Raw genomic sequence first — 19,003 nt, forward strand, 5'->3', positions numbered from 1 at the left:
AGCAAATGCTCAAGAAATAGAAGCAAACAATAATAACTTATAATTACTAATAATACAACCTCAGAAAATGAAAACTGTAACAGGCATGATTGTAACTGTATTTCCCACTGGGTTTGTACAGAGCTACATACCTGTTTTCCACTCAGTTGGTAGAAGGAAAGTTTCTGCCCCCAATCAGCTACAGCCAGGATGTCATTATGTTCCTCTCTAATCAGCAGAAGACAAAAGAGGTTATGTAGGGCCATGGCCTACTGATGAGTTAGCCCTAAGGGTTTAACAAACAACAGGAAAAAGAAAGCCCTAGCCAGCCTGTCAGATTGCCAAACGTACAGAAGTACTGAGGCCAAAAGTTGTAATGTGGGCCAACCCATCAACCAGTCCAATAGAAGGAAGCAAGGCTCAGTTCAGCCCTCCTGGGATCTGTTATTTCACTGAACATCCTTCCATGAGCTTGTGGCAATAGGACACTGCCACAGTGGAGAAGCTAAACCCCTTATTTCAAAACTTCCTGTGGAGCAACACTGCAGATTCAAGAGTGCTTTGTTCTTATATACTAAAATATAGGGATATGGTGAAGAAACATCTTTTGCAGTGGGAAGGCATGGACTGTCAGACTTTTTTTTGTTGTTGAATTTTTCTAAAGTGAGAAGCAGGGGAGACAGAGACAGACTCCCATGTACGCCCAATTGAGATCCACCTGGCATGCCCACCAGGGGGAGATGCTCTGCCCATCTGAGGCGTTGCTCCATTGCAACTGGAGCCATTCTAGAGCTTGAGGCAGGCCATGTAGCTGGTCCTCAGCACATGGGCCAACTTTGCTCCAATGGAGCCTTGGCTGTGGGAGGGGAAGAGAGAAACAGAGAGAAAGGAGAAGGGGAAGGGTAGAGAAGCAGATGGGCCAGTGTGCCCTGGCCAGGAATCAAACCTGGGACTTCCACACACCAGGCTGACACTCTACTGCTGAGCCAACCAGCCAGGGCCTTGCTTTCTCTTCTTGAAGAAGAAAAATTAATACCTAAATTAGGTTCTCTCACAGTTGGAGTAAAATGGTTTCTGACTGGATCTAATAAAAGAATAACAGGCTCTTTGAAGATCAACAACTGTCTTTGAAACTGAGTCCCTATCAGGATCAGTGCCTTGGGACCAGGGCTGTAGCACCAGCATGCAAGGGGGATCAGGCTACTTGGGAATCTAGTTTGAGAGAGAGATGTTCCCTACCCTTGAGGCCTGGTCTTAACCCACCTAATATCTTCTCTTTGTTTATTGATTCCAGCTTTTCTGAGCTCAAGGCTTTGTGGTCACCTGGCAGCACCATTAAATATGAAGGCCAGGAATGGTACAGTCTTATATGTAAAGCTCAGCCAGGAGTGGCAATGTAAAAATACTACAAGCACTAATTCACAAATAAGGAAGTAAAAAGACAAAGACCAAAAGCGGTGTTAACAGGAAGGGACCTGCAGGTAAACTTTGTGTGACTGGCTCTGAAGTCCAAACTCAGTCTAGGAGCCTCGGCTGCAGGGAGCTCTCTTGGGCATGCTATATATGACTCTGAGCTGCGTTCAGCCCCATGAACTGGATTGGTGGTTTTCAACCTTTTTCTTATTTTTACACAGCATGGGTCTCTACCAAAACAAAACTCAGGTCAGCAATAAAAGGGGCTACTCTTTTTTTTTTCTTTTTGTATTTTTCTGAGGTTGGAAACGGGAGGCAGTCAGACAGACTCCCGCATGCGCCGACCGGGTCCTGGCACGCCCACCAGGGGGTGATGCTCTGCCCATCTGGGGCGTTGCTCTGTTGCGACCAGAGCCATTCTAGCGCCTGAGGCAGAGGCCATAGAGCCATCCTCAGCGCCCGGGCCAACTTTGCTCCAATGGAGCCTCGGCTGTGGGAGGGGAAGAGAGAGACAAAGAGGAAGGAGAGGGGGAGGGGTGAAGAAGCAGATGGGCACTTCTCCTGTGTGCCCTGGCTGGGAATCGAACCCGGGACTCCTGCACGTCAGGCTGACACTCTACCACTGAGCCAACCGGCCAGAGCCAAGGGGCTACTCTTTTTGAAGCACAGATGGGGACCTGAAGCCCACCCCTTCCTCCTTTCCTTATCCCCCACCTCCCACCTTCTTCCAAAGAATCCCAGGTACCACAGAACACAGTTTGGAAAGTTCCAAGCTAGATCATTTTACTCAATCAGAATATTCCAATCCAGGAAGAAAGAAGACCCATCTGACCAGGCGGTGGTGCAATGGCTAGAGCGTCAGACTGGGACGCAGAGGACCCAGGTTTGAAACCCCAAGGTTGCCGCCTTAAGCACGGGCTCATCTGGTTTGAGCACAGCTCACCAGCTTGAACCCAAGGTCACTGGCTCAAGCAAAGGGTCACTCAGTCTGCTGTAGCCTCCCAGTCAAAGCACATATGAGAAAGAAATCAATGAACTAAGAAGATTAAAGAGCCACAATGAAGAATTGATGCTTCTCAACTCTCTCCTTTCCTGCCTGTCGTTCTCTCTGTCTCTGTCACAAAAAAAAAAAAAAAAAAAAAGAAAGAAAGAAAAAGAAAGAAGGCCTGGACCTCCAGAATTTGGGAGGTGAGGATTATGGGTAAGTTGAAGGTCTCTTCTCTAATATGTGTCCTAGAAAATGCAAGGTAAGGTGCAATGTGGGACCAGGCTAAGACAGGTGTCCAGTAATAGAGGAAGTGTTCAGTATATTATAGTACCAAGGCAGACTGTGCAGGCATTCTTTATTATTATTATTATTTTAATTTTAGTGAGAGGAGAGGAGGCAGAGACAGACTCCTGCATGCACCCTGACCGGGATCTACCCAGCAATTTCACTAGGGGGCGATGCTCTGCCCAGCTGGGGCCCTTGCTCCATTGCAACTGAAGCCTTTTCTTAGCACCTGAGGTGGAGGCCATGGAGCCATTCTCAGTGCCTGGGGCAACTTGCTCCAATAGAGCCATGGCTGCAGGGTAGGAAAAAAAAGAGAGAGAGAGAAAGAGAGAGAAGGGGAGGGGTGGAGAAGCAGATAGCTGCTTCTCCTGTGTGCCTTGACCGGGAATCAAACCAAGACATCCACACGCCGGGCTGACGCTCTACTGAGCTAACTGGCCAGGGCAGGGGTCGGGAACCTTTTGGTTGAGAGAGCCATGAACACCACATATTTTAAAATGTAATTCTGTGAGAGCCATACAACGAACCGTGTACATTAAGCATTATCCAATAAAAAAAGTTGTGATTGGCTCCAGCCACCCACAACCATGAACATGAGCTGTAGGAAACGAATGGATTGTAACACATGAGAATGTTTTATATTTTTAATGTTATTATTAAAGATTTGTCTGCAAGCCAGATGCAGCCATCCAAAGAGCCACATCTGGCTCGTGAGCCATAGGTTCCCAACCCCTAGGCCAGTGCCTATGCAGGCATTCAAAATCATGTTTTTGAAAGAACTTCTAATTTTACTAGAAAGAGTAAAATTCTCTTTCTATGGTGTTAAGTGGGGATAAAAGTAGGATATGATTTAGGTAATTATATGAACACACTAAAAAACTGAGGGGAAAAAAAAAACTGAGGGGAAATACAATAAAATGCTACCAATAATTTCCTCAGAGGATGGGGTTTTACAGAAGAGTTGAACTTTCTCCTTTAGACTTCTCAGTATTCCCTTAAGTTTCTCAAAGGATAATTTTATAATTCATTTACAAGTTTTAAAGGGTATGTTTCCCCCTTGTTAGGGGTGCTTCCGCAACAATGACCTTGAACCCTCTTATTGAGGAGCTTAGAGCGGCATCTGCCCAACTAGGTCTATACCAGGACCTGGACCCTTCCAAAGAGGGTTCCCACTCCTCGGAAAACACTCACAAGTTGTCGTCCCTGAGACTGTCATCTTCTTCCTCTTGCTCTTCCTCCTCTGCCTCACTACCCTGACTACTGTACACTGCTGACTTCAGAGTGGAAGGGATATCCTGAAAATAGCTGTTGGCAATGATTTCCTCGGCATCCTCGTTCTCTCTGTTGATCCAGAAACTCTCCCATCGGCTGTAGATAGTAAGCAGTTGTTCACAATCACAATGTCTAGAACTACACTAAAGCCATACTTTCAAAACTTGTCAAGGAGCCCTTGAACCCTGCCGGAAGAGGACAGCAGCCAGGTACACCAGGCATCCTGCTTCTCATGAATTAGAGATGGTACCCTGAAGCCACAAAGTCATCTGTGGCCACAAAATCTTACAGCAGGAACTCAGGGGTAGGCTAATGGCCTTTGAAGGCTTTAGATATGTATGGCATACATCTCTGGGCTGGACAAAATTATACAGAAAGAAGAATAAGCTGGTGTAGAAAAGGCAGTAGAACTAAACAACCTTCTAAATCAAGTGGGCACCACCTGTAAAGTGACATTGGGCTGGTAAACAATTAAGTCTTTAATTTACCTTCAGAGGACTCTGTGGAAGATATTGGTCGTTTAATATTATAGGATTATACAAAGAGCATATGAAGCTATTAATCTACCTCAAAGTCAGCATAGAAAGGAAAGTATAAGGTTTGTGAAGGTAAATGCCACTTATTTTGGGGACTATAGGATTTGAGGACACTTGTAGACTTAATTTAGACTTATTTTGGCAAGGGCAGCAAAAAAAGACACATGAAATAGCTATTTATTATTGGGTGGGCACATGTTCTACCCAACTTGGAGGAAAGAACTGAAAAAAGGGAAAAGACCAAAATAAAGCAAAGAGGTAAGCTATTAATTCATAAGAAAATGGCCCTTCTGTTGCATGTATGCACATGTACACACACAAGCTTTGAGACAGCCTAGATAGCTCATCTGCTTAGTTAAGTCTCTGGGATTCATTTCAAAACACAAGATGGGCTCTTAAAAAACTCCATTCAAATGAACAGGTTCCAAAACAGGTCAGTCAAGTGGGGTGAGAAGCCTTTGAATGCATGGAGAGACCTTGTGGGGAAAGAAGGAATAGCCTGCTGAGCAAGGCCTTCTTCATAAAAGTGTTTGCCCTAAATGGACACCTGTAAGAGCACCTTGAAGGGTTCCAGCAGATGGACCATATAGGAGAAAGGGAGCCTCCCGGCCGCTCGATCTTCACTTTTTCATCACCATTTTTGTTCCGTATGCTGATGATTCCATTGAACATCCCCAGAGCCAGGTACTGACCATCATTTGTCCAGCTGTTCACACAACCAGCAAAGGGTTGTGTGGGAGAGGGAAAGGAACACACAGAAAGTAAAACCAGTGAGGATAATGCCTTGATTGACACAGAATCTGATGAGGCAGCAATGGCTAGGCTCATACTGGTTATAATGTAAAAATTAGAGGACCAGACTTAAAATCCCATTTATTTCTGGGATAAACTGATAGATGTGAAGGCAGTAGCACCTTTTTCTGAGCTCTCACAGTTCTCTGTACAGATCTCCACGCCAGCCTTTAATTTGTGCCTGCATAACCGGGTCAGTCTCCACACCCCACCCACCATTTCATCACCCTCCTGCTTCAAGAGCACATTAAGAGCAAAATCTGTGTCTTTGGTGTATTCCCAGCCTCTAGCACAGGTGCTTAACAGATGTTGAATAAAAGAAAAGCTACACTCAGAAGCTGAACAGCAAGAATAGCTACAATTTAGTGTCTTCTGTATGTCAGGTGCGGTGCTGTATGCTTTTAGACTCGTTAGTTTGAGTGCATTTCACAACAGCCCTATTAAATCAGTATTTTTATCCAGTATTATCAACAAGGATCCTGAAGCTCCAGCTCACAGAGATTTTGTAACTTTGCTAAGGTCACAGAGTCTGTCAGTGATCCATTTGGATTTGAATCCAGGTCTAGTATCAAAGCCTGTGCTTTCTTCAGTGCACATGCTGCCTGGGAAGCATAACCTGCATCTCCAGAGATCCATCACTGAGGACCACGCAGGCAGAGGACGCTTATAACTAGATAACTGCATAAAAACAATGTACAGTTTTCTTTTGCTTCATTATCAAAGGCAAGTACAAGTCCTTCCCACCAAGGAGACCAGAAAAGAAGAAAAGAGAAACAGGGGCCCAAACCAACTAGTTAACACAAATTTTCTCTACTTTGTGGATTTTGAGAGTCTGTTTAGAAGAGGAGGGAACATAGACCCTACCTTCAGGGCTGTCTCTAACTCACCTACAGCAGGTGATCTTGCTGCTGGATTTGTGCTTGGAGATAGACTTCTGTTCAGGAGACCACAAGGCTTCAATGCAAAATAATATAAAAAATAGATTGGTTGGAATATTGCTCAGCAATAAAAAAGGAACAGATGATTGATACACACACACCTTAGAGGATCTTCAGGCCTTTATGGCTGAGTGAAAAAAGCCAATCTCAAAAGGTGACTAACATACTGTATGATTCCATTATCTATATAAAGTCTTGAAATGACAAAATTATATAGAAATGGAGAACAAACTAAGAGTTACCAGGTACCAGAGAATAGGGATAATAGAAGGTGTGGGGGTTAGATGATGATAAGGAGCATCTTTGTGGTGATGGTAATCTACACAGATGACAAATGACAGAACTATTTCACAGACTGCCCCGGCCCCAGCTTCCTGGTTTTGATATTATATAATAGTTACATACGACGTATCCATGGGGAAACTGGAAGAAGGGTATACAAGACTTCTCTATTATCTTTGCAACTTACTGTGAATCTATAGTTATTTTGAAATTTAAAAAAAGAGGATGACAGGTTGGTAAAGTTCTAGCCAACTTTTCAGGGGTTTTACTCAAAGAAATGGCAACTTCAGTGTAAATAACTATTACATTGCAACCAGAATACAAGTTAGCATTCAAAGTAATAAATGATGCTTTCTGGGAATCTGATTTCCTTTCCTAGGCCTCACTCACAGCACATGGCCCTATATAAGCTGTGCCTTGTCCATAACACACTGGTTACCTTCGGTTTGGTCCCTCTTGCCCCCAGATTCTCTGTCTCAGGGCCCCATAACAGGTGTATGTCCAGGCAATATAAACAAATTCTACCCCTTGCCTGAGCCATAAAGCGTAACCAAGAAAGTAAATATAGTGCAAAAATATATTTACATAGTAAGGTGCAATGTCTATGTGCAAATTATTTTTTCCCCTTCCCTCTGGTCTAGAATACTTCCTCCTCCAAATATTTCCACCTGTGCACATATTATCTTGCTCCACTGAGCCTCTAGTTGGAAGAAACCCAACCCTCTTGGGCCTCCCTTAGCAGTGCTTACTTATCACAGGAGGTTCAACATGTATGACATGGCACAAGTCCAAGCCCTGGTTCCACCAGTTAGCAGCTGGGTGACCTCCAGTGAACTGCTTGCCCCTCCCCCAGTTCTTTTTCATCAGTGGAGTGAGAATGAGAATAATAACCTGACCTCAGGGGTTATCATAGAGCTCAAATAGAATTCATTTTTAACCCTTAGCATAGTAACTAGCACATCACAAATATTCAACAAGTACCATTTTTACTATTACATTTATTTTTTTTAGCGAGAGAGATAGAGACAGACAGACAGACAGGAAGGGAGATGAGAAGCATCAACTTATAGTTGCAGCACCTTAGTTGTTCACTGATTGCTTCTCAAAGGTACCTTGACTGGGGCGGGGGGCCCTCTAGTCGATCCAGTGATCACTTACTCAAGACAGCGAACCCTTGCTCAAGCCAGCAACCTTTGGGCTCAAGCCAGAGACCACAGGGTCATGTTTATGATCTCATGCTCAAGCCAGCAACCCCACACTCAAGTTGGTGAGCCTGCGCTCAAGCCAGCGACCTAGGGGTTTCAAACCTGGGTCTTTAGCATCCCGGGCCAATGCTCTATCCACTTCACCACTGCCTGGTCAGGCCTATTACATTTTTCCAAATTCTATCTTCCCTCTATCTGCCCCCCCCCTCCAACTACATGCTCTTTGAGGGCAGGGATTTTATTTTGTCTTTGTAATCCCAAAAGCAAGCACACAGACCAGTGCCTCACATAGAGAAAATGTAATATTTTATTAATGAATGACAGTTCTTTCCTTTTTTTATTTAGACAGTCTCTCTTTTGAACTTCAGAACTCTATCAGTGAAATAGAATGGTGAAACATGTTCATCTAAATGAGGAAAGTGAAACAGGACAGGATTAGGTCTCTGACTCCTCGATAATGGCTGCTCTGTTGTACCCACTATCTCTTAGCAAGGAAAATAGAACTGATGAGCTGAAAGCCAGAAGTGACCTTGAACAGAGATAACCTATAAGCCTCTGCTCACTTTCCCTCCCTGCCTCGATGCACATTAGACCGGCCCCCTCCTCTGTGCCAGCACCATGCCAGTGTTGTGCATGAGGCCAGAGTGAATGTCTCAAGGCACACAACCCCTAAGGGAGGACAGCTACAGCACCACACCAGTAGTAATGGTGATATACTACATAGAAGCACAGTTAAAATGGTAAAGAATTTCATACATACACAGATGTTGGAAGACACAGAGGTGGGAACAACTGAACTGTCCCTGCCAGGCTGAGGCAAGGGAGGCTTCCCAGAGGTAACAATATCAAGTTATGCCTGTGCCCTCCCATCCTTCTAGCCGTTTCCCTTCCCTGGGTCCTTTCTTGCTGCTTCCCAGATTAATTACCAAACTCAGTATCATCATTCCCTCTCTAGGTTTCTAAACAATTTAAAGAATATCTGTCGTTTCCCCATCCTCCACTCTCCCAGTCATTGAAGGAAGAGAAATAATAACTCTCTCAGGATAAAATTACCACATTCTGGATGGATTTTAGCATTTTTTTGCTCAGGCCTGCAGTTATTCCAGGACAAGTCATTGGGAACCTACCAAAGTCACTGGAAGAACCAGATGCAAGTTGGTGGGTAACAGGATTGTAGGAGACACACTGGATAGAATCGTTGTGCCTGGGAGGTAAATAATCATAGATTGTTATGCAGCAAACCACAAATAATTCGATGGCTACCACTGAATATTTAAATGATGAGCCCATAGCCTCTCTGACTATACACCACAAGCTCCTGAGCAAGTGACCAACAAAAAAGCACAGGAATTAATTCTCTTCTCCTTGATTTCCCCTGACCCCATTTTTAGCTCTTAAACATTACCCACCCATCACCTTGCCTAGCTTAAATGCCACCTCCTCCAGGACTAGCATGCTGAACACCTCTAGTTTGTGAGCTAATAAGATAATGATGTAAGGTACTTAGTCTAGTGCCAGCTGCATAGGAAGTGCTCTATTAATGGCTGTTATTCTCATTGTTGTTGTTTTTTTGTATTTTTCCAAAGCCAGAAACAGGGAGGCAGTCAGACAGACTCCCGCATGCGCCGACCGGGATCCACCCGGCATGCCCACCAGGGGGCGATGCTCTGCCCATCCGGGGCGTTGCTCTGTTGTGATCAGAGCCACTCTAGCGCCTGAGGCAGAGGCCACAGAGCCATCCTCAGTGCCTGGGCCAACTTTGCTCCAATGGAGCCTTGGCTGTGGGAGGGGAAGAGAGAGACAGAGAGGAAGGAGAGGGGGAGGGGTGGAGAAGCAGATAGGCGCTTCTCCTGTGTGCCCTGGCCGGGAATCGAACCTGGGACTCCTGTACGCCAGGCCGACGCTCTACCACTGAGCCAACCGGCCAGGGCCACTCTCATTGTTTTGTGGAGACCTAAAAATACAAGATGGAGGTGCAATGAAGATATTATAGACTAAGAACTGGACATATAGCAACTCCTTAGACAACAATGAAAGGTGAGTGAGTCATGTACCACACATGACATCTCAGCCTCAGTTTTATTCCTTCATTTCCATGTGACACTTTACTCACAACTTCATTCATTCATTCAAAAGTTGTTTGGTTATTTGTACACCCACGTTCATAGAATCATTAATCAAAATAGCCAAGAGGTGGAAGCAATCCAAGTATCCATTGACAAGAGATAAATGGATATAGTAAACATGTTCTATACATATACTAGATTATTCAGCCTTAAAAAGGAAGAGAATTCTGACATGCTACAACATGAATGAATCTTTAGGATATTATGCTAAGTAAAATAAACCAGTCACAAAAGGACAAAAACTGTATGATTCCACTTATATGAGGCACCTAAAATAGTCAAATTATTAGAGACAGGAAGTAGGATTGTGAATGCTAAGGGTTGGAGGAGGGGGAATGAGGGTTATTGTTAAATGAGTATGGAGTTTTAGTATTGCAAAATTTAAAGAGTTCTAGAGATTGGTTGAACAACAACATGAATATATCATACTTAACATTAAAGAACTGTACACTTAAAAATAGTTAAGAGAGTAAATTTTATGTTATGTGTATTTTACCACAATTAAAAAGAAAAAAAATAATTTGTTGAGTACCTACTACAGGTCAAGTATTTTATCAGGGACACAGGGTGAGCAGAAAAAGATGCAGTATTTGCCCTCCTGGAGTTTAAAGGCTCATAGGAGATATCAATCACCAGAATAAATGTAAAACTACAACTGTGAGACATGCCATCAAGGAAATCTGACCAAGTCGAGACGGACAGGAAAGGCTTCACAGAAGAAACAGCATTTAGGTATAACACATGCAGAGCAAGAAGTTAATCAGGTAGGGGAACAAGGAAGACTATAAGCAGAGTCTCTACAGTGAGAGAAGCCTGGAGCACACCAATGCCAACTTTCTGGCTGCTGCCACCGGGTAGATGTGAGGCCATTCCCTGAGAAATAAGGCCATTGGAAGAAGATAAGGTGGGCCAGAGTAGAATCTGCAGTGTCAGATTCACTAAACTTAGCTATCTGCCAAGACTTAGCCCAGTGCTGGCCAAGCTAGTAGTGTCAAGAAATGTTCATTCACTTATTCATTACCCAACCTTACTCTACACCACATATCCCCATAACCTAATTTCAAGTTCAACTGCAGAGAAAAACAGTTCTTCCTTATATCTTTTGTAAGGTGCTTTTGCTACAGTCGCTCAATAAGATAAGAATCAAACTAATAATACTGTACACCTAAATGGTTACTTACGTGTATTTCAGAATGCCTTCCAATTTTGATGTCCAAATAATAACATTTTTGTCAGCTGATCCAGAAGCAAAGCGCTTACCTAAAAGTATTTTAAAAAAATAAAATTCTTATATTTATTTTAAATCAGCATTTCTCAGAATATTTCTTAGAAAACTGGTTCTTTAAGTATCTAGTACGTGTCGGCTGCTTCTCCACTCCTTCTTATAAGTACTGGGCAACAGTATAGTACTTTGGAGTCAGGAAATTTGGGTTCAAATCCTGGTCTGTCAGGCATTGAGTAAACAAAGATGTATTGAGGGCCTACTATCTTCTAGGAATCATGTTCTGTGTTAAGGATAAAGTAGTGGTTAAAGTACATATAATCCCTACCTTCACAGAGTTTAGTGTAGTGGGAAAAGTAAGCGTTAAATTAATCCAAAACAAATACAATATGGTAAAAAAAAAAAAAATGAAGTGGGACCTATGAGAGAGAATTAACTTGGGGCACCTAATTTAAATGAGGTAAGGTTTCTCTGAGGATGAGATGCTTCAGATGAGCAAACCTTAGCCAGGTGTAACAAGAAGAGAAAGAGCCATCCACATGGATAGAATAGATGTGCAAATGCCCTGAGGCAGGAAAAGCCTGGCATGTCTAGGGCTGAGAAGCAGCCAGCATGAAACACCAAGGACAAGGGGTAAAGGGGACAGAGGAGAGATCTCTAGGAACTTCAGGGCCACAGTTGAGATCTTGCTCTTTATTCCAAAGAAAGGTTTTAAGTAAAAGAGTGACAATAAGATTTTTATTTTCACATGACTTAGACTTTACCAAATAGAATAGAGAGAGGCAACATGTAACAAGTAATTACTTATTACATTGCTACAAGTTTGTGAGTGCTTTGAAGTAGAAGAGGGAATCCTGGCAGTAAACAACAGGGAGCCTTTACCTACTCCAGTGAAAGATGATAATTAAGAGGTAAAGCACAGGCTAGATTTTGTACACCTAGTTAAGGACTTTTAGACTTTATTCTTAAGGCAACTGGAAGTTGATCTTGGGCAAGTCACTGTTCTCTAAGCCTAATTGTCTTTATCTGAAATATAAATGAATAATCATAATACTTTCATCAGAGGCTCTTTTTGGATTTCAACTCTGATAATATCTGTGAAGCACCTTTCATAATGGCAGAAATAGATATTAGGGTGAGCCGTATGACGTTGCTGCAAATACTAAAAAGCTGCTTTCATATGTGATTATTTCTGTCACTCCTCTTCCATCCTGGCAGGCAGAAGGTGATAAAGAGTGGGCTACAGGCTCAGAGTCTGAGTTGGAATTTCCCAGTGATGTCATGTTATGAAGATTAAATAAGATTAAAGGATATAGGAAAGTGCTGGATTAGAATCAATGCTAAAAATAATTATCTATTATTATTATTATTTCTTCATATTGTCTTGTATTGACTTTCTTGAATAAAAACGAAACAGTTCTTACAAACCTTTGTGTCATGGTTGCTCATTAAATATTTATTAAAACTTGCCCTGGCCAATTGGCTCAGTGGTAGAGCGTCGGCCTGGTGTTCGGGAGTCCCGGGTTCGATTCCAGGCCAGGGCACACAGGAGAAGCACCCATCTGCTTCTCCACCCCTCCCCCTCTCCTTCCTCTCTGTCTCTCTCTTCCCCTCCAGCAGTCGAGGCTCCACTGGAACAAAGTTGGCCCAGGCGCTGGGGTTGGCTCCATGGCCTCTGCCTCAGGTGCTAGAATGGCTCTGGTTGCAACAGAGCAACTCCCCAGATGGGCAGAGCATTGCCCCCTGGTGGGCATGCCAGGTGGATCCCGGTCGGGCGCATGCGGGAGTCTGTCTGACTGCCTCCCTGTTTCCAACTTCAGAAAAATACAAAAAAAAAGAATTATTAAAACTTAAGGGAGAAATCAGAAACAAGCAGCTTTAAAGAACAAAATCATAATTCAGGGTATCTCCATTTCCAAATTTAATAGGAAAAGACCAGTTGAGAGGAATTACAAAACTTCTTAATCACTATGTAAGTGTCATGAAGAAGTAGCATGATGCATTAGAACAAGGGCTCTGTATTTGGAAGACCAGGGTCAGGCCCAGCTCTGCCTATTACTTGTAATTGCTCCAAGCCTGTTTTCTCATCTGTGAGAGGACTTTCCTATCTGCCTCACAGGACTGTTGGGAGAATCAAATAAAATAATGTGTGTGACAGAATTTGCAAAAAGCTGACAAATACCACTAATGGCAGGTCACACTCTGAAATCCTCAAGGGCCTTAATGGTGTTGCAGGCCCAAGAGCCTTATAAACTCCAGAGGTCCCATAGTTCCCCCAACAGTATTACTCTGAACTTGAACTCAAACACACACATAAAAAAAACCCTATGACTACTGTGGCAGAGAACACCTGACTACAAGGCAAGAAATTGGTATTGTCTTAGGCAGAGAAAGACAAATACCATATGATCTCACTTATAAGTGGAATCTAATGAACAAATAAACTGAGGAACAAAACAGAAACAGAGGCAGTGTCACAGAAAACAGATGGACAGCTGTCAAAGGGAAGGGGTAAGATGGGACAGGATCAAAGAGGGTGAAGGCATTAGCCAAAATCATATACACATAACATATACATACAGACAACAGGGTAGCAATAGCCAGAGCAAAAATGGGGGGGGGGGTAGGGATAGTGGGGACAAAGGAGGGAAATTAGGGTAGAAAGAAACTTTGCAGGGGGCATGATGCAATGTGTAGAGGGTGTTATATTGAGTGGGACACTTGAAACCATGTCAACACAATAAATTAAAAATTAAAATTAAAAAAAAAAAAAGAAAAAAAATTAGTGTTGTCTTTGCCATTAACACTTTCTGGATGACCTTAGCAAGTTACTTGACTTCTCTAGTTCTTTATGTTGGTCTAAAATGAAGAGATTGGGCTAGAACAGGCTAAAGCTTTATATACAAAATTCTGTGTATATATGAAGTATGTGTCTTTTTCTAGAAAGGGGTCTACAGCTTTTACTGAATCCTTAGAGAGGTCCATCATTCAAAAGAAGTTAAAAGCCTGGAGCCTGAGTGATCTCCAAGATTTGTTCAAGCATTATAACACTCTGATTCTGTGGCTTCTCAGCAGTGGGTTTGATTGATTTGAGTGTGTTGGCCCCAGGTGCTAAGGATGGCTCTGTGGAGCCTCCACCTCAGGTGCTAAGAATAGCTCAGGTGCGAGCATCAGTCCCAAATGGACAGAGCAATGTCCCACACAGGGTTGCCAGGTGGATCCTGTCAAGGCACATGTGGGAGTCTATCTCTCTATCTCCCCTCCTCTCACTATAATTTAAAAAAAAAAAAAAGAAAGAAAAAGAAAAAAATATATATATATATATATATAAAATGGTCATTTGACACATGAGGAAATTGAGCCTCAGAGAGATTCAATAACCACTTCAAACTTACAGAGCTTTTGGGGTTGGAACTTGGAGCCATATCATTTCAAAGCCTGTATTCTTTCCACTAACTCCATGCTTTGAGTAGCACAGATTTATTTTTAACTCTCAGTATCAATTAAATGCACCCAATTCTCTAACTAGCACCTCTCCTCCTTCTCACCCCACCTGGTATCCCAACTCCAATAATCTTTCAACACCACCAGAACATATCACCTCTCCACTGCCCCTCACCCCTGCAGCCCTCTCACCTGTCATTATTCAGCCAACAGTTCAAGGTCACTGTATATAATCACTCCTTTGCATATATCCTTCATTGCCTTACCCTCTTACTTTATTTTCAGAGATGCTTGCAAATCCACCATGCAGTTAAATCCAAATCTCCATGTCCTCCACCCTTGTATCTATGCAGCTCAAAGTGTTAGAGAAAAAGACAGTCAAACCAACTGCTCTCACTTTCAATTCATGACCACCAGCTTCAAGTGGGCCCTTCATGTCACTGAGGGTCTCACCACACTTCCTGGGTCTGTTTTACATTCTTTCCTTTCTCCTCAACTATCTCATACCTCCTTCCCCATCCTTACTCTCAGTTGATATTGTTTCCTATTTCACTGAAAGAATGGAAGAGAATTTCCATTAGAATCCTACCACCACATTCCCTTACCTGTCAGCATCTGCAGTGACAGCCTCTACCTACCCATCATGCCCCATCTTTGCCCTAGATCCCATCTCCTCTTGCCCCACTCAATGACTCTGTTCTGGCAACTCCTTCCCCTCTCTCTCACAGCACCAACTTTCTCAAATTCAACATGTCCAAAAACTCCTGATCTCCTGCTGTAAGTCTGTCTACCTACACCCTCCCCCATCTCAGTGGAATGCAACTCCATCCTTCCAGTCTCTCAGGTCAAAAACCTCGGCATCACCCCAGACTCCTTTCTTCACACCCCACATCTGTCAGGCAATCCTATTGGCTCCACCTTCAAACTATATCCAGAATCAGACCACTTCTCATCACTTTCTCTGTTTCCAGAAGTCTGAGCCCCCATCATCAATGTTATAAAATTTGCCTGTATGATCTCATTGTTAATCTTCCAGTCCCAACTCTCTCTCCTTGCAGGTTGTTTCCAATACAGCAGCTTTTCAATCCAAGTCAGATCAGATCTTTACTCCGTTGAGAACTCTTTAGTGGTTCCCTATTTTCACTGAGAATCAAAGTCAAAGTCCTTATGACAGCCAACATGATCTAGCCACCCCATGCCTGTTACCCTTCTACCCTTATCCCCTTGCTCCCCGATTCTTGCTGCCCCAGCTGCTGGAAGTCACACTCACACCTGAGAGCATTTGCAATGGCTCTTCCCTCTGTAAACAACTCTCTTCCCCCAGATGTCCACCATCAGACTCTCACTGCCTCCCCACATTCAAGTCTTTGCACACCTGTCCCTGGCTCAGTAAGTCTACCCTCACTACCCTACCTATTCAATACTATTCTCAGTCCTCATTCTGACTTTGTTCTTCTTCCCTAACAATGATCATGTTCCAACACACTATTTCATTTACTTGTTTGCTGTTTATTGTGTATCATCCCTCATACTCTCTCTTCTTCCTTCCCTTCCCCCATAGATTTAAGGCCTATAAGGGTAGAGACCTTTGTTTTTTGTTTTTAAAATTTTCTATTGATCTGAGAGAGAGAGAGAGAGAGAGAGAGAGAGAGAGAGAGAGGCATCAACTTGTTCCACCTAGTTGTTCCATGTAGTTCTGCACTCACTGGTTGCTTCCCATATGTGCACTGACCAGGGATCAACCTGCAACCTCAACATGCCAGGATGACTCTTGATCCACTGAGCAACCCAGCCAGGGCCAGAGACTTTTGTCTGTTTTGTTCTCTGAAGTATCTAAAGCAGCTAGAACAGTGCCTGGCACATAGGTCCTCACTAAATACTTGTTGAATTGAATGACTGAAACAAAGGCTAAAAGACTTATCTTCTGAACTTGCACATTGTACTTTAGCTTACTCAAAAGAATTAAAGAGTGACTAAGGAGAAAAATGAAAAGCCATGAGGCCATTACAGAGCCTATAAACCCAGAGCAGCCTCTTACCATCCTTCGCATACGCCACACAGTACACAGTATCTTTGTGACCCTTTAGGGGCTGAAGTAAGGAGCCATCAGAAGTATCATAAACCTGGCAAAAAGGGTACAAAAGTACAGATTATTCACATGGCATTTATTAGTTGAAATCCCTACAGGCTGCTGCTGTTATTTTTCTTTTTATAACAAAATATATGTCAACATTCTAAATGTGTATAAAATAAAAGTGCACTGAGAAACCAGAAAGAATGTGATTTAATGTTGGGAAACCTAAGGTGAGATCCCAATTCTATGCATTTTATTACCAAAAACATACCATTACTCTGTGGAACTTCTCTACAAACTTCACTCATTCTTATGTGTTTTGGATATATTACCAATCAAGCTAGGCTCTCCTAAATAAAGCCAGCACATAGAAAGAATCACCTACAACATGATTAAATTTTATTGCTAGCTCTGCCCCCAATATCAACATCTTAGGGAATGTTTCATATTTGATACCAAGAGTTTGAAAGTCACAGACCTAAACTCGAGGTTTGCAAACTGAAAGGAATGTCATAAAATTCAGCTGTAATGTGGATTTAGGATATTTCACAGCTATATAACACCTATAAATATGAGATTTAAAAAACACATATAAGAAATCAAGGCAAACCCTTACAAAAAATGATTAGTGTTGGAGAAAATAACCTATGGGGAAAAAAACTAAAAGGATTTGGACTGTTTACCCTAGAGAAAAGAAGTCTGCAGAACAATTTAACCATAACTTTAAGATTATGTAGTTACCATGAAAGAATAGAGATCAGTCAGTCTGCATATCTAGAGACAACAGAATAAGAGGAAGTCGGTTTACGCAGAAGGAAGGGAGACATCATACAAAGGTTTTCAGGTCAAAGAATTCTCTTAAAATTACTTTAATATACTGGGATAGGTTTCAGAGGGAGCTTATCTTCTTTGAAAATATGAAAAATAGCACAGCATCCATATGGAGTTGTTTAGGTAGGCCAGTGTCGAAATGCTGGGGTCAGGCTATCTGCCTTCTCATTGAGGGAGCCCCTTCAATCCTGTTGCTTGAATTTTTCAGGGGAACAAAATGTGAACTGACACCAGCCCAGTTTCAAAGGCATTTTGATTGTTTTCAATCTTTCATGAGTGTCTCAAAGTGAAAAGAGAAAGATTAATAGCTCCAAAGGAGGTATTGTTCACAGGTTCTTATCTGACAGACAGTTTACTTACCTGTTTTACATAGCCCATTTCCTTCCCTAATTAAAAAGTAATGACTGGTTTTTCCGCCCTTGCCTTTTTTATCTCAAGAAAAGGGGGTCAGATATCAGAGTACTTACAAGAAGGAAAGGAAAAAAAGCACTTAAAAAGGAAACTCAGACAAAATCCTACCAGTAATCTGTTTCCTGCAGCCAAAATCAGCTGGGTTCCATCAGGCTTAAATGCAAGATCATATATACTAAAGAGGAGACAAGACAAGACAAAAGGACAATTAGGAACCAAAATGATGAGGTCTGCTAATAGTCAGGAAAGCAAACTTTATTTCCATTATAAAACACTACTTGTGGATAAGGCAGAAAAATAATGGTTAGGAATTGCATTTGGTAGCAAATTTCATTCAACCATGACACCTTGACAGCCCTTTCAATCACATCCACTGGGCAGCTAGCTCTATGTCCCAGTTTCCCTTGTCCAGAAGCCAGACGCCAGATATGATTCAAAGGGTCAACAGTTGAGGGCACTAATTATCCTAATAATACCACAAAGGCTAAACAACCTGAAAGAATGTGTGAGGGCTACTAAATCCACACATCTCTGAAAAATTGGTTCTTTAGTCATAATTATTTCCAATTAATCAGATACTTAGGAATGCCTCTGAGGTGCTAGATGCTAAAAGATAAAAGATGCATATCATAATCCATCCTTGCCTTCAAAGAAATTACCATCCACTGGGAAGGTGTGACTCAGACACATTCACAAGGAGCTACCACATGTCATCAATTCTAAAGCGTACATTTTCACATTTTAATATCTCTGAGGTTGGGATTAGTCTTATAATCGATGATGTGTCAGTTTACCTGGCAGCATTTTTTGCTTTCTTAGTAATATGAAAATTAATGGTATTTTACAATAAATGTCCTCTTAGATTAAATACAGAATAATACTGTGATAAAGACTTTAGGAGAAATAAATCCATGCCTTTATGGTCAACCCATATTTGACAAAGGAGGCAAGAACATACAATGGCGTAAAGACAGCCTCAATAAATGGTGTTAGGAAAACTGGACAGACACATGTAAAAAAAATGAAACTAGACCACCTTCCTACACCATACACAAGAATAAACTCAAAATGAATTAAAGACTTAAGTGTAAGACTTGAAACCATAAAAATCCTAGATGAAAACATAGTAAAACCTTGGACATTTCTCGTAGCAATATTTTTTCTGATATATTGCCTCAGACAAGGGAAACAAAAGAAAAAAATAA

General features: G+C 42.3%; 1 protein-coding gene across 3 annotated transcripts in view; it reads right to left on the reverse strand.

Annotated features, from left to right (window-relative positions):
- Positions 1-19,003, reverse strand: part of IFT122 (intraflagellar transport 122) — a 78,916-nt gene that overhangs the window by 49,701 nt on the left and 10,212 nt on the right. Inside the window, exons 2-9 of one of the 3 annotated variants that reach the window (XM_066350423.1) lie at positions 17,907-17,973; positions 16,521-16,605; positions 10,998-11,076; positions 8,818-8,894; positions 6,153-6,219; positions 5,033-5,179; positions 3,857-4,033; positions 132-207 (exon numbers count right to left, since the gene is read on the reverse strand). In XM_066350423.1, coding sequence (XP_066206520.1) covers positions 132-207; positions 3,857-4,033; positions 5,033-5,179; positions 6,153-6,219; positions 8,818-8,894; positions 10,998-11,076; positions 16,521-16,605; positions 17,907-17,973 — 775 coding nt within the window. Of the gene's footprint in view, positions 1-131; positions 208-3,856; positions 4,034-5,020; positions 5,180-6,152; positions 6,220-8,817; positions 8,895-10,997; positions 11,077-16,520; positions 16,606-17,906; positions 17,974-19,003 lie in introns of all 3 variants that reach the window. The other 2 variants (XM_066350425.1, XM_066350424.1) reach the window with 2 other exon arrangements.

The sequence above is a fragment of the Saccopteryx leptura genome, chromosome 10 (assembly GCF_036850995.1).
Source record: "Saccopteryx leptura isolate mSacLep1 chromosome 10, mSacLep1_pri_phased_curated, whole genome shotgun sequence".
NCBI classification, from domain to species: domain Eukaryota; kingdom Metazoa; phylum Chordata; class Mammalia; order Chiroptera; family Emballonuridae; genus Saccopteryx; species Saccopteryx leptura.